Source organism: Hirundo rustica, chromosome 5, assembly GCF_015227805.2.
Source record: "Hirundo rustica isolate bHirRus1 chromosome 5, bHirRus1.pri.v3, whole genome shotgun sequence".
In the NCBI taxonomy this organism is placed as follows: Eukaryota; Metazoa; Chordata; class Aves; order Passeriformes; family Hirundinidae; genus Hirundo; species Hirundo rustica.
The window spans coordinates 7,465,577-7,479,974 of NC_053454.1; the positions used below are offsets into that span (position 1 = coordinate 7,465,577).

At 38.0% G+C, this 14,398-nt stretch overlaps 1 protein-coding gene across 2 annotated transcripts in view; it reads right to left on the minus strand.

Annotated features, from left to right (window-relative positions):
• Positions 1 to 3,826: 3,826 nt before the first annotated feature.
• LETM1 (leucine zipper and EF-hand containing transmembrane protein 1) overlaps positions 3,827 to 14,398 on the minus strand; it is a 28,127-nt gene continuing 17,555 nt past the window's right edge. For both annotated transcript variants that reach the window (XM_040064572.1, XM_040064573.2), the window contains exons 8-14: positions 14,065 to 14,196; positions 13,274 to 13,444; positions 12,494 to 12,649; positions 11,565 to 11,699; positions 10,798 to 10,985; positions 9,090 to 9,228; positions 3,827 to 7,751 (exon numbers count right to left, since the gene is read on the minus strand). In XM_040064572.1, coding sequence (XP_039920506.1) covers positions 7,602 to 7,751; positions 9,090 to 9,228; positions 10,798 to 10,985; positions 11,565 to 11,699; positions 12,494 to 12,649; positions 13,274 to 13,444; positions 14,065 to 14,196 — 1,071 coding nt within the window. In that variant the 3' untranslated portion in view covers positions 3,827 to 7,601. The remainder of the gene's footprint in view (positions 7,752 to 9,089; positions 9,229 to 10,797; positions 10,986 to 11,564; positions 11,700 to 12,493; positions 12,650 to 13,273; positions 13,445 to 14,064; positions 14,197 to 14,398) is intronic.

Genomic DNA, 14,398 nt, shown 5'->3' on the forward strand with positions numbered 1-14,398 from the left:
CGGGACCGGGCGGGATCAGGGCAGGGATCAGGGCAGGGATCAGACGGGACCGGGCAGGGATCAGACGGGATCAGACGGGACCGGGCAGGGATCAGGGCCGGCTCGGCGCGGGGCGCTCCCGGCGGGCGGCGGGCGCCACCCAGCGGCGCGGCGCGGCCCGGGCGGGCCCGGCGGTGCCGGTGTGCCGAGGATCGGATCCCGCCGGGATGCTGGTCCCGGGGCCGGGACACGCGAATTTATTCCCCCTTCTGCTCTCCTGAAAAACGCAGGGGTCGTGTCTGGCTCACCGCCATCGCGGCATCGCGTAATCAAAGTGGAAATGAGGTTTCAAAGCCTTTCCCCCGCTTTCTCAAGGTTTCAGCGACAGCTTCAAGAAGAGTATCACAGCTGGTGGTACGTAGCTAAGTACATCTATGATTTTTCTGTTTCTCTAGATCCTATATTTCTAATATTTTTCTCTTGATTGAGGGTGTGCTTACAGTCACAAAACAAATTAATATTATAGCCTCCCACTCACTCCAAGGCAAATTACACAGAAGAATGAACAACTAAAGGCTACTATCAGCTCTCCCTGCCTATCTCCAATCACTGTTACAAATCTTCCTTGAGCCTGGCTAGGTGAGCTATTTTCCATGTCAGATTTCCCTTGAGCACAAAGCTACAAGTTACATACCAAAAAGCACAAAAAAGGTACAAATAAGGGGTTTTCTGTTAGTGCTTTCTTCCCTGTCATTTATTTGAAAAGGACTTTTGGGTTGACACCAGTCAATTCTTGAATTTGAATGTCCAAAACCTAAATAGCCAAAAGGGTCTCAATGTCAGAGTCCAAAGGATTTTCTGGGAAAAAGTTCCTAAGTGGCTTAGGTAAAATTCAAATTAAATCACACTGAATCATTTAAGGATGGCAGAGTTAATCTAACCACAGAATTTGATGGTTGCAGAAAGTAGGTCTAAAAATAGGCATTTGCATGGCTTCCTCTCAGTGTCACTCTTGATTTTGAAGACTCATCCTAGGAACATATTTTCCACTGAAATATTGTGGCTTACAGATCCTGATGATAAGAGCACACAGGATTCAAAGGGAAAGATAAAAGCATCCTGCTCTTGGGAGCACAGACTGCAGAGGAGCTGGTGTAGTTATGACTGAGGAAGGTGAGAGCAGAGCTTGATGAAGGCTGCTAATTTCTGGAATTTGCATAGAACAAGCGCTGTACACCAAGCAGTGAGGAAGTGTTCATTGGAAACATTGATATTTCAACTCCACTTCCACATATTTCAACTCCACTTCCACCAGGGCAAAGCAAGGTTCTGAGGAACTGACGTGCAACAAGGACTCCATATATCTTTCCTAACTGGTCCTGCACATTAAGTAAAAGATAGAGAAAAGGGAAAGGTTGAGGGATGGGAAGGATGGAGAAGAAACACCTGCTGCTTTGCTCACTACTTTGGGATTACATCTGCAGAAGAAAACACTTTTACAAGTCTAGAGTAGGCTGGTAAGATACCTAGGTTTTCTGCTCAACAGGTTGTTACTTCCCATCTTAATTTACTAAGACTAGTAAGACTTCTCTTTCTTTTTTTTTTTTTTTTCCTTTTTCTCCCTTCTTTTTTCTTTTGTAATTTGTTGTTGTTGTTGCTCACCTCCCAGTTGCCCTTCAGCTCCTTGCTGAAGTTCTCCTTACAACAGAGTCTGAAAATCTTGCCCAATCAAGGACCTGAAAATGCAGTTAGAAAATACTAGGAAAAAGCTTGGACGGCTTTTGCACTGGAGCTAAGACAAAAGGAGAGATGGAGAATCCGCAGCTGCTCCCAACATGCACGGGAGACCTGAGATCTCAAATTGCTGGCTGCAGCATTCCCTGAGACATAAATCAGGCCGTTCATGAGGGGCTGCTCTGCCAATATACATAGAGAGAAACACTAGACGGAAAGCAGCAAATCTGCATTAGATCCATCTCTAGCACAGCAGAAATCCCTTACACCACTTAGATGAGAGAAACTGATGTTTGCAAACCACAGAAGGTTTGGCAAGGGTAAAATTGTACATGCTAATGAGCCCCCAAAGAATTTTGACCTGTGAAGGATATTTAACTACTGAGAAAGATTTATGTCCAATAATACACAAAAGTGGAAGTGAACACAGGGTATGGGAAACTGGAAACACACTGCAAACATCCTCCTGCTCACATCAGCATTGAGAAATAATTCAAGAAAATACCAAATATATAAGCAGCGAGAAAAGTGAGAATCTTTAGCCAGAGAAACTCCTTGGCATGATCTGTCACTGTCTGCATTTGGTATTTAAAAGCCTTATTGCTACAAAATGCTGTACTAGGTCCTTGCACACACTGTGCTCTGGGGAACTTGTTGTCTGCCCAGTCACTGTCAAGGAGGTTTTATGTTACAGTGGCACAAGAGCCAAGAGATGTATTATTGATAGACTGGGCATTAACTGAACACAGATTTCTCGAGCCTCAGGTCGATGAAACAACCACAAGGCTATCAATCTCTCACCACCACTGTGCAGACGTGTTCACCCTCTAAATGACATTTCACAAAAATAGTTTGCAATAAAACTTCCATATTAATCCTTTTCAGACCACAACATCATGAAGCCAGAGGTTTTCCCAACCAGTTTTCTGCCCACCTGCAACACCAGCCTGATACAAAAGAAGGTTCCATCCAGTGAAATCACTGCAATATGTTCATTATCTGCTATTAGAGCAGGCATTTGCCGTTCCCTCTGTGCATATTTGCAGAAAATGCACAAATCCACATCTGAAATTGCATTGGGTCTGGCTGAGCTGGAGTTCATTTCCCTTACAGTGCTGTGCTTTGCCCTGGGAGCCGGTGTTGATAACACACCCATGTTCTGGCTGCTGCTGAGCAGGGCTGGCACAGCATCAGTGCTGTCTCAACATTCCCCCCCATCAAAGGGCTGGGAGGATTTACCACAATTTACCAAAGGAATATTCTAGACCACACTATGTCAGCTCAGATACAAAGCCAAAGAAAGGAGGGAGGAAGGACATTTGTCATTTACAATGTTTGCCTTCCAGAGCAACCTCCACACCTGCTGAAGCTCTGCGTCCCAGGAAGTGGCTGAACACAGCTTGATGACGGGGAGTAGAGAATCTTTTTTTTTTTTTTCCTCTTTGCCTGTGCATGCACAAATTTCTGCTATTGCCTTAGTAAACTGCATTATCTCAGTCTACAACCAGCCCTCATTTTTCCCTTAGATTTTAACAGTTACACACAATTGTTATAAACATGTCATAAATATTCATTAAAGAGTGTAATAACCAATGTATCTCAGTAAAGACAACAGTGGATCCAGAAGTCAGTCTCTTTCTTGGGAATTCAGTAAATATGACCAAGGACCCTTGCCAATGTCCATATTTAATTCACAAACTCAAACCCCAATTCTTCTGCTAGTTTCACCACTGCTGCACACCACTCCTATTCACCCTAATTAAAGGGTCATGAAAGGAAATTCTTAAAGCAAAAGCTTAAAAGAATATTTTCTGCCAATTTTAAAGCTTTTTATTTGGAATTTGGTTTTAAGCAGAAGGAAAAATTTGCAACCCAACCTTGCTTATTTATTATTTTAAAAGCACATCAAGGTTGTCTTCAGCCACCTGTTGAAACACTTCACACTAGAGAGCAGATTCAGCATTTGCATGTTCCCAAATCCTGTTTTAAAGCAGACAGGAGATTACTTTCATGGCCACAGCTCATCAGCATCCAGCCCTGTGCCTGGCATGCCATCTAAAGAGCAATAAATTAACACTAAATAATCAAAACAAAGAGAAAAATAATGGAGAAATTAGGTTTCAAAATGACACTTTTATTGTAACTAAACAAAGGACACAAGCTCCAATTAACAAAAAATTTTTATACTGAGTTATGGCAAACACAGGACCAGTATGCTCAGAGCACAGACAAATGATTTTCAACTTAAATTTATAACACAGGCTGAAATTCATCAGCTGAAGAGCAAAACTTAGAATACAGACAAAGAACAGAACATGGGATTATTCTTTTAATTAAGTATACCCAATTATTTGATAACAACAATTTAAAAGTATTTAAATACGTGCTGAAGTAGCTAAAGTTAAAATTATTAGCAAGGTATGTAGATATAAAGTTACAAGAAGTATTTTGGTGTTGTATAAAAGATGCAACTTCCCCCCTTCCCCCGGACAAAGACTACATAAGTGTACAGTACTATCCTGGCAAGAGATTATTCTCTACCTACATGCAGTCCTGCTGACAAACCCCGACTGAACCAGCCCTCTGGAACTTAACCTGCAGGCAGATTACTCTCACAGCATGTAGTCATGAAAATCTCTGAGAAAAACATCTTTTGGGCTAAGATGAAACAGAAACAAGTTTTTCAATAAAGTAGGTCCTATAACAAGCTTGTTTTGAAGGGGGGGGGGAAAGGAATCCTACTCTACTTCTCTTCCCTGTTGCTAAATTTTTTAAAAAGCTTTCTTGTGTTTTACATTTTCCCCTGAATAGTTTATAGTCAAAATCTTATTTGAATCTGCAACAACCCCAACAATGGTTTTACCAATCACCTAAGTCTGAGCTCAGAGGCTTTGCCTGTGTAAGTCACAAAGTCATTGAAATCGTGCATATCCTTTAAATTATTTAAAGAAATATTTACATCTCCTGATTAAATATTCACTCAGGAATAAGTTCTGACCAGTTAATGTACACTTGGAAGTATCCTTTCTCTGAAAGTACCGCAGCTTCTGGTTTTTTGGTCAACACCCAAGGCAACCAAGCACATTATCTGGAGCTATTCCACTCTGCTGCAGTTGCCTGTCACGCTAGGGCAGAGCTGCTTGGGAGGTTCAAAGTTGTGTAAAAGTGGATCACCAAGGGCTTCCTAACCTTTTAAAGCTTGCAGAACATGTGTTGTTCAAGTCCAGCTGTCATAGGTTTGCCTGCTTTCAACAGAAGGAAGGTATTCCCCATGAAAGTCCTTTCCATGGTTGGTGTGCACGTCCTGTGATAGCTTTAGGTCACAGCAGAAAGCTGGCATTTAAATCAATTTTATGTAATCTGTAAAGATTTCACAATATGCCAAATTTCATGCAAGTCCAAATGTATCACAATTACTTTAATCAGACTATTCTTCATAAAATTAAAAAAACAATCAGCTATTTTTGCCTCCCTTCTTATTTAATCCACAGAAAATTTAAGTGAACAGTAAACACAGAACAGCAGCAAGGTGTTTTAAACTCCCAAATACTGCATTCAGCCAATTTATCTTCAGGACAGTTAAAGCTCTGTAAAACTTCAATCAATAAATATTTGCAAACAGCTTTTTCTGCTACTTCCCTGGTTTAAATTTGCATGCATTCAAGTGAATACAATTCTTAGGTTTTTGATATTCCATGAAAGGTAGCAGGCAATTTTAGAGTATCTTTACCACGTTTCAGGAATGTCAAGTAATGTTTTTATACATTGTTGTAAAATTGAATATATGCCACTGTAAAATTTTAGCATACTTCAAAGCCTATAAATTCTAGCTGTAAATTATAAAATGGAAAATTAGTTTCTAGACTGTATTTTTGTGAAATCAGTTTTATTCTTGAATTTTCATCTAACCCAAGCATTGGCCTAAAAAAAAAAGCACCTGGTGAAGTCAGATCTTCAAAAATCTACAAAGTGACTTCCATGCTGAAATCTCCAAGGTAATCTCAATTTATGAGGAAGAGAACAGCCCCCTTGTTTTGGGATACATGAACCATAAGGATTGTACTGATTTGAAATTTCAGCCTCACCACAGCAATTTCACACTTCAGATACAATTACAGTAATTCTCAGGAGGATCTTGCTGTAAGCAGCTTTCTTTGCAAACTGTACAGAATATGAATTTCAACAGTTGAACTAGACACTGACCTTTTCTAGAACTGTACATCTCACTGTACATATTGCTTTGGAAACAACTAGATACAATGGTCCATATCATGCAAGCCATGAGACTGTCAAAACTTCTTTTGTTCCACTAACTTCAAATAAGTTTGTACAAATAATTTAGCCAATCTAGATAAATACTGCACATGGAATTACACTGAAAAATGCTTGGGAGTTGGTATTTTCTATAAAAATATGCTACTATGACTAAAAGCATTAAGTACTAACTGCCCACCTCAATATTGCCATGTACAGTGCCGTTGTCAGATGTGCTCTCTACAATGTACACAAAATCAAGAATGGTCATTGTACATTTTATCATACTGGGTGCAGAAGACAAACAGAATAAAAACTCCAAACTGCAACCCCGCTGGTTCAAGCCAAACTACATGTATTTCATAATAGATTTTAAGAGAAGTGTAAAATTTAGACTACCATGAATTAAGGAACATCCCAGAGTTAGTATTTTAGTTTTAAAACTTTAAAATTTACTACTAAGAAGAAATATTAATGAGAAAACCTTGGCCTAGTGCCAGTATGTAGTCACACATTTATAGACAGTGACCATAAGCAATTAGAAAACCAGTAATGTCATCAAAGCACTGGCAATACCAGAAATGACTTGTTGACTGCACAGTAAGCAAAGCCATGAGATGAACGTATTTATGTACTCTGACTATACTTGGTTAATGACTTTATACCTGAGATGAAAATTGAGAGGTAAGAGAACTAGTTATGGTGTAAATAATTATCAGATGAAAAACAAGCACACAAAGAGAGCTACATTTTTAAAAATATATGCAAAAAAGATCACAACTGACATTTCCCCCTTTTGATTATTTTCATTCTGCTATTCAGACCAACACTTGAACTCACTTTACCATATGACAGATTGTGTTCTGAAACTATTTTAAAGGCTCCTGTGATTCCAATGCTTTAATAATTCATGGAATTTTGAGTAGAAGCAACATATTCTACTCTCTAGTCCTATGAAATTTAAGGCACCCATAAGTAGCAAACTTCATGCCAAGTTTCCATTCTAGGGAAAAATAAATCTGATTTTCCCCTTCAACAGAAAATAATAATAACCATGAATTCATAAAAGTGATCAGAATGCCACATTCTCTGTCAGTGAGGCAACAGCTTAGTGATATTTAGCTTAAAAACCCCCTAAATCTATAGAGCTACTGAAGCCACGAAATCTTTACTAGCAGATTAGGAAATGTGTAATATTGTGATGGAACAGAAAGCTTGTATTAAATTCTGAAAAAGCTAAAAGGCAGAAGCAGAGTAAGGTTGGGCCCCACGTAACAATGGAAGAAAATAAATGGGAAACACTTCTCCATGATAGATACACTTAATTTATACAGCAGACTTCCAAGTTTAATAGATCACTGTACCACAGCAATGAGTGCAAATACATGTTTTTGTGGGCAGGAGCACTGCTAAAGAAGCATATCCTGTTTTCATCAGTATGGAATGACACTAAATCACTTTTTTGATGAACGGAAATTTCATTCCATATGTCAGAAAACGTATCTACGATTTATTACCAGAATCAGCTCAAAACACTTCCCATAATCACAAAGCTCAAGTAATATGTAGCCATTAGACACAGAAAGATATACAAGATTTTGGTTACAACTGCAATTAGCTTCAGATTCTGAAGCTTAATTCTTTACTTCTGCAGCTTCCTTATCATGCTTTTCCTTTGCTTTCTCTTTTTCTTCCAGTTTTTCTTCTTTTTGAAGCAGTGACATAATCTCAGCAACCTGGCTGGTGCCAATATCAATATCTTCTTTGTCAATCAACTCTACAACCTACAGGAACATTAAATGAAATTGAGACTGCATTTAGGTTTTACATGATGGAGGCATTTTCCTGTAATAAATTTTGTTAAGACAACAAAAGTATTCAGGTCTCATGTTCAAGAAAAACAGCATTTTTTTTTCTTACATGGAAACAAATTCAAACCACAACCAGTACCTCGAACACATCCAGAGTATTAAAAAGAAGCTAAAATGTAAACTAAAATACCTAGAAATTTTGACTTTTGTGTGTGCAGCACACAAAGACATTTTAAAGCATTAGTAAAACAGACCCATTTATTTTATCTGTTTCAATGGAAAGCTGAGATTCAGTACCTGTTGAAAAAGTTTTTGAGACGGTAATATACAGACTTAATTTTATTTAAGATGACCTACTGTACTAAACAGGCACAAATTAAGAAAAACTTAAAAGTAGAGGGGGATGGGCCTTTCAGAAAGCGAATGAAAAAAATAATCTAATAAATTATTCCAAATTCCTTTAAATAGCTTTTTGTACAAATGTATTCTTGGCATATCTCCTCAAGTTCCTAGAATTATTCTGCAATATATGCAGAATTTACAAGTATATTTTATCTGTGTTGCTAAATGTGCAATGGCTGTTTAGAGAACAGGGAAGATAATCACCACTGGGGCAGTAGAGAGGAAAAATGTGTTTCAAAAGGCTGATACTGTATTTTCTAGCTGACCATAGTCTAAATGCTATTTCTGTATCAAGTAGCAGAATAACTTGCGGGAAGTTAAGTTTCAGGACAAATCTAAATTTACCAAGTAAAAAAGAAACAAGAAAAGGAAGGTAAAAGGCAGAGAAAACCTGAGAACGTTCAGCAAAATGAGAGAACAGGACAAATCAGGCAACAAGTCATTTACAGTGGACTTAAACGACTGTTTAAGTCTGTTGTCTTTCAAGCACAGGATACAGATCTCAATGAAACATCTGAAGTACATAAGCAGGCAACACAAGCTACTATTTTTTGACATGAAATGTATCTCTGGATGTCATGTCAAGATTTTCGCTAACAGTAGTAGTTCTACTCCCTCCTATTTGTAAGTAATAACAAAATTACCACGTTTTACAAAACTTGACAGACGCATACATGAAAACCTACAGCTTTTAAGGTAATGGACATGGATTTCCCTCTTGCCCCACCCCCCACCCCAAGCCAGCCATAAAGATTCTCAAACTGCTGTTACCTAAGATCTATTTACAGTACCTACCAAAAACTCCAAGTAAAGACTCTTGAAAAGACTGGACCATGAATTTGTGCCCAAACAGGTTCAACAATTGAAGGATGGTTAGCCTTATCCTCTTTAAGCAGTCCACAAACTTACCTTAACAACATTATCTATATCAATTTGGCCATCCTTGTTTTCATCTAGTGCCTCTGCAATCCTTATTAGCTTCTCCTCTGGGATCTTCTGAATTTGTTTCATCGCATTAATTAGCTCAGCAATGCTGATGAGATTCTTCCTGAAGAGAAAGAACAAACTCTACATGACAAGCAGTTACTCCAAAGGAATAAGCTTCACAAAAGGCAGTATTGGAAGCTACTACACTGCAGGATACTTGTAAAATCATTAATTAATTATGTATAATCATGAACAGAATGCAAAAAAAAGCAAAAAGGAGTTACTGATCAGCAAGCAGATTTTTATCTTACCATCAAATGTCATGCTTTTAGTTTCTATGTTTTACTGAGCAAATACAAGTACCCAGAAGCATTTGAAATAAAGTTTTCTGTGCTTCCCAGACTGTGGATCTAATGCCCTTTGTCCCCTCACTCTCCATCTACCAAAGATATAGCACCATGTTTCTGGCATTCTTTTATATTTACAGGCTGGCTGACAGAAAATCAATGAGTCACAGGAAAACAAAAGCTGAGAACTAATCACTTGTGCAATTGAGCTGTTTTGTTAAATCAGCTTCATTTGCTCCTGTCAAGGACCAGACTCTGAGGAAGGAAGGACTACGAGGTTTCAGATATTACTCTCTGCTCTCTGATGTCATGAAGTTTAAGCTGTCTGCTGCAACCTAAAGCCCTTGTTTTATTTACATATTATTAATTACACAGTATAATTCTATTCAGTACAAGCAGATTCTGCATTGTATTGTTAGTTTACAAGTTCAGATGGTTTTGATCAACAGCTTCTCTGTAGCACCATTCATATGGCTGCCTTAATGCCATTACACAAAATCTGCAACAAATGACCGTTTGCCCTGGGGAATGGAAAACACAGAGCTCAGAAGCAACAAAAGCAGAATGCTCTATTTCTGTTTAGTTATGCTCTTTGGGAGCAAGGATACTCTCTTAATGAGTCACACAAAATGGTGCAAGCATAAACCAGATTAATACAGCATTCAGGATCACAAACCATGAGAATTTGTGTCACAGTTTCCAGGCATTTCAGTGTGTGTAACAAACAGTATGTGACCACTTAACATAGAATTGCCTGAAAGACTCTTCATTAATATTAAGACCTAGATAAGTGTTGATAAATGAATTTTGTAATGAAACTATCAGGAAAAATCTTTCACAGAAAATCTGTGTGTTAAAAAAATAGAAATGAAGTAAATCTTCTGGAAAGGAGGTGTGTAAAATGATCTCACTTCCATTAGACACATTTCCCCACTTGTCTCCAGACACCATGCTCACACCCTGTTGTGCACCTTTTCAGTCAGTGGCACAAGGCAAAATTTCTAAGTGAGAAGCATGACTGAGGGGATGATTTAACCTGTAATCCTGTTAGTGCCAGAGGCATGGGCAAGATGGTAAGATTCTAATCAATACTTTGACTTTCAGAACACCCTCTGGACCTGATGAATTATACATCCTTTTTTCCTTTATCAGTTCAACCATATTTAGCCTTAGAAGAGAGAAAATCTGCAGCACAATTTTGTTAATTTTATTTTTTTTAAATCAATTATCTCAATATTCTAAACAACAAGTTACTCACCAGTTCTCTTCTAACCACACATCAGACAAAAGCAAGAGTGAAGGTGAACAGCCAGAGACACATCCAGTGCTCCCAGGTCACTTACCCAGCAGGAGTATCTTCACCAACCAGCTTTGCATCTTCTGTCTTTTGACTTGTTTCTAACTCCACAATAATTTTGTCTATCTGACCAATCATTCGGTTCACTCTCTTAGTCAGTCGCTTGCTTGCCTTTGACTCTTCCACTGCCTCTTTCTCACCAGTTTTAGAAAGCTCCTTTATCTCTTGCAAATCCTAAAAGAAATGGTCAAGAGAGAGAAAAGCTTTTACTGGTGTGAATTCACAACAGACACTACTGACTTCAAGCAGCATTTCAAGAGGGGAGCCATTTGTAGATGAAATACAAGTGTAGAGACATATGAAGCCAGACAGAATTAGAACAACAGATTCTAACACTGCTGCCTTTTTCATGCACCCCTTAAATGTTTTTTTTCCACAAAAATGTTATTTTCCACATCTTTCATAAGACTGGATAAGGTTCATTTTACTTATCTTGGAAGTTTCTGTAATACTGACATCTACACTTGCTAAGAAAGAACTGCAGCATGCAGCAGTCAGCTCCTGTTACCCCAGTCACCCTGGGAACAAGAGCAGGAGCAGGATTCTCATCTGCTGGGAATTACCCCAGTGATAATAATTAACTTTGAACTTGTTACACAAATAAGGCTCTGCATTGTCACTTACAGAGTTCATTCACTCAGCTTCCAATTTCAGACTAACAGACAAACAAAAAAGATAATCTTTAAATTTGTGGATCATTTCTGCTAAAACCACACATGAACTGAAAAAGAACTTCCATGCCCCATTCTTCACCTCATTATACTCCTGGATATCATCCTTCAATTCTTCAAGCTCCTCCTTTTCCTTTGTTAGTGATTTTTTCTGTTCCTGCAACTTGGTGCAAGCATCACTCAGCACATCAATCTCTTCCTTGGTGATTTCCTCACCCTGTACAGAAAATACACACAAATTAATGAAAGGCACATTTGTGATCTTCCTTCAAGATTTTCAGTCTTTTAGAATAAAAGAAACTCAAGATTGTTTTTCCATGTTTGGAGTCACTACTATCACATAGTCATTTTGAGGCTAATGCAAAGATTTTAAATGGTAATGCAATTAATTTGCAATGGCATACAATTTTTTGAAGTGTACCAGAAATAAGTTCAGCTAATGTGATTCAATATGTGAGTTTTGGCTGTTTGAATCCCTGCCTAATCATCTTGTTTTAGAACATTTTACTTCATTCACTCCTGGATTAAGCAATTAAAACAACTGAGAAACAATTCACCAGGTACAGGAAAAGATAAATTTCACCAAAAAAAAAAAAAAAAAAAAAAAAAAAAAAGGTAACGTTTGGAAAGTTGAGCTGTAGAAAAGTTATCTTCAATAACCTCTGTGAGAATGAGGATCAACATCCATAGTTTGTGAAGCACAGTTGTTTCTTGAAAAGCTGAGAATTTAATATGCACAGACCCATTCCATCTACAGATAGTGCAAGTGCTCCCCAAAACAGGTATATTAATTTCAATAATGCAGATAAAGGAGATGCTCTGAGGTGTTTTGTGCTGACTTCAGCTTCTGCACTGGTGAACCTTCAATCCACTAAGTAGCTGTTTTTAACTGACATAATGTGGTGAGAGGGTTAAAAGTGAAGGGCAGACAAGCAATTTATCATGGTTCTCACATGAATGCTCTGAATCTTTACACTCAAAAAAACGAAAACGTGTGGTTATGCAGATTACCTTAACGCCTTCCAGCACTGGTGCTGTATCTATCAGTGCCTCTGGGTGCACTGCTGCACCTGCCCGTGCCAATTCTGGTTGAGTATCCATTGCCACCTGGCTTTTTTTAGCTTGCAGAGCAGTTGCGTCGAGATCTGCTGCTGGTTCCACCACTTTCTAAATTTAAAACACCTCATTAGTTTTCATTTAAAACAACCAAAACATTAGCTGTATTAGCATCAGTAAAGAATGACTTGTCAAAATAGAAATAGTTGCCAAAGTAGACACACAGATTTTTATGAGAAGAGGTTAAAAAACTGCAACATATTGAGTGGTTTCACATTAACATACCCGCTTGTATTTAAAGAACTACTTCTGTGAGCTCCTGAGCCTTAATTCACTAACAAAGCAGGCCAGCAGCTTTTATAGTCGAATGTTATACAGCAACATTATCAGGTTAATGACAAATAGAGTCAAAGATAAGAACATCTAAATATAGGGTGCAAAAATTAAAAAACAAAACAAAGCAAACAAAACCACTACCTTTACTACAGAAAAAAAAGTCTTCTCTTACTGCTTTAATTAAGATGGAAAAGAAATCAAAGATAAGTAAGACTGAGCCAATATTTTATAGTAAACTCTTGTGCTGCAGTCAGTTTAAATATTCTCTCACATTTTCCATGTGTGGATTTAAAGTCCAGTTTGTTGCAGACAGTACCCAGAGCAGAGGTAGTAACTCATAATATGTTAGTTTTCACATCACTTGACATTTACTTCTCAATAGCTGTGAGCAGAATTTACCATGGCTGCAACTTCAAGGGTTTCTTTGGCTTTCTCTGCAGCTTCAGACATTTTCTTTTCTTCATTCTCTTTTCTGATGGCTTCCTCTTCCTGAAGTGTTGCTTCCAGCCGCACTTTGTTATCTATTTTTTCACCTTCAACTTCTGCCACTTTCACTTGAGCCTCTTTGGCCTAAAAATAACAATAATAATCTATCAGAAGTGTGTATATATACCTACAGGTATGGCTGCATAATGTAAGTTTAGATATCCTGACTGAGACAGGTAGAACAGGTATGCTAGCAAATAAAGTCAAAGCCCCCAAATGTTACCCTATTTTTGCCTTTCTCAGGAAAAAATTACTCTCTTTCTTGAGGAAGTTTTTGGGTTTGATGGAAACGTGAACTTTTCACCCTGACATCACACATGTTCTTCATTCTTTTTCTCTCAAGACTACCAACACCCTATTCTGATAATTTCTCTCCCTATATAACATCATGTATTTTCAAGTATTAATGTCTTTATATGGCCTGAAGCATTCATTGTTTTTTTGTAAGTGAAAGGTGTATTCTAAATCTTCTTATGCTATTACTGTCTGCTGTCATGTAATCCAATATTGTGCTGTGTTTGCTTTATCCTCATACCTCTCCACATACAACACAACTTCTGTGCTTGAAGGTCAATCAAATAAACCTATCTATGATTTTGTTTTTCAAGTAAAAGAAAGGAACTGAGAACAACATGTACTTGTCTGGATGGATTTTCAGTCATGACACTGAAAGTTGGTTACATATTATGTCCATCAATACTTACAGCACTGTCTGGTAGTGTCTGAAGGGTTGTTTTGAGCTGATCAGCTGGAGAAAGGGTATCTGGAAGATACATGGCTCTGGATAAAATAAGCAACGAAGTAGGAATTTCCTGGTTCAGGTGCAGATCTAACCACTGTAATACAAAAAAACTAGTCTTCAATTTCAGGATGATTTTTTTTTTTTTTTTAACATATAAAATCAAGCAGAAGTAAATACAATTTCTTTTACCACTACTTGTCAGTCGATATCCCAGCACAGGAACTATAGAATATAACCAGCTAAGAATCACAGCCATTGCAATGAAATATAGGAAGATGTATCTTGTTTGAAGAAGT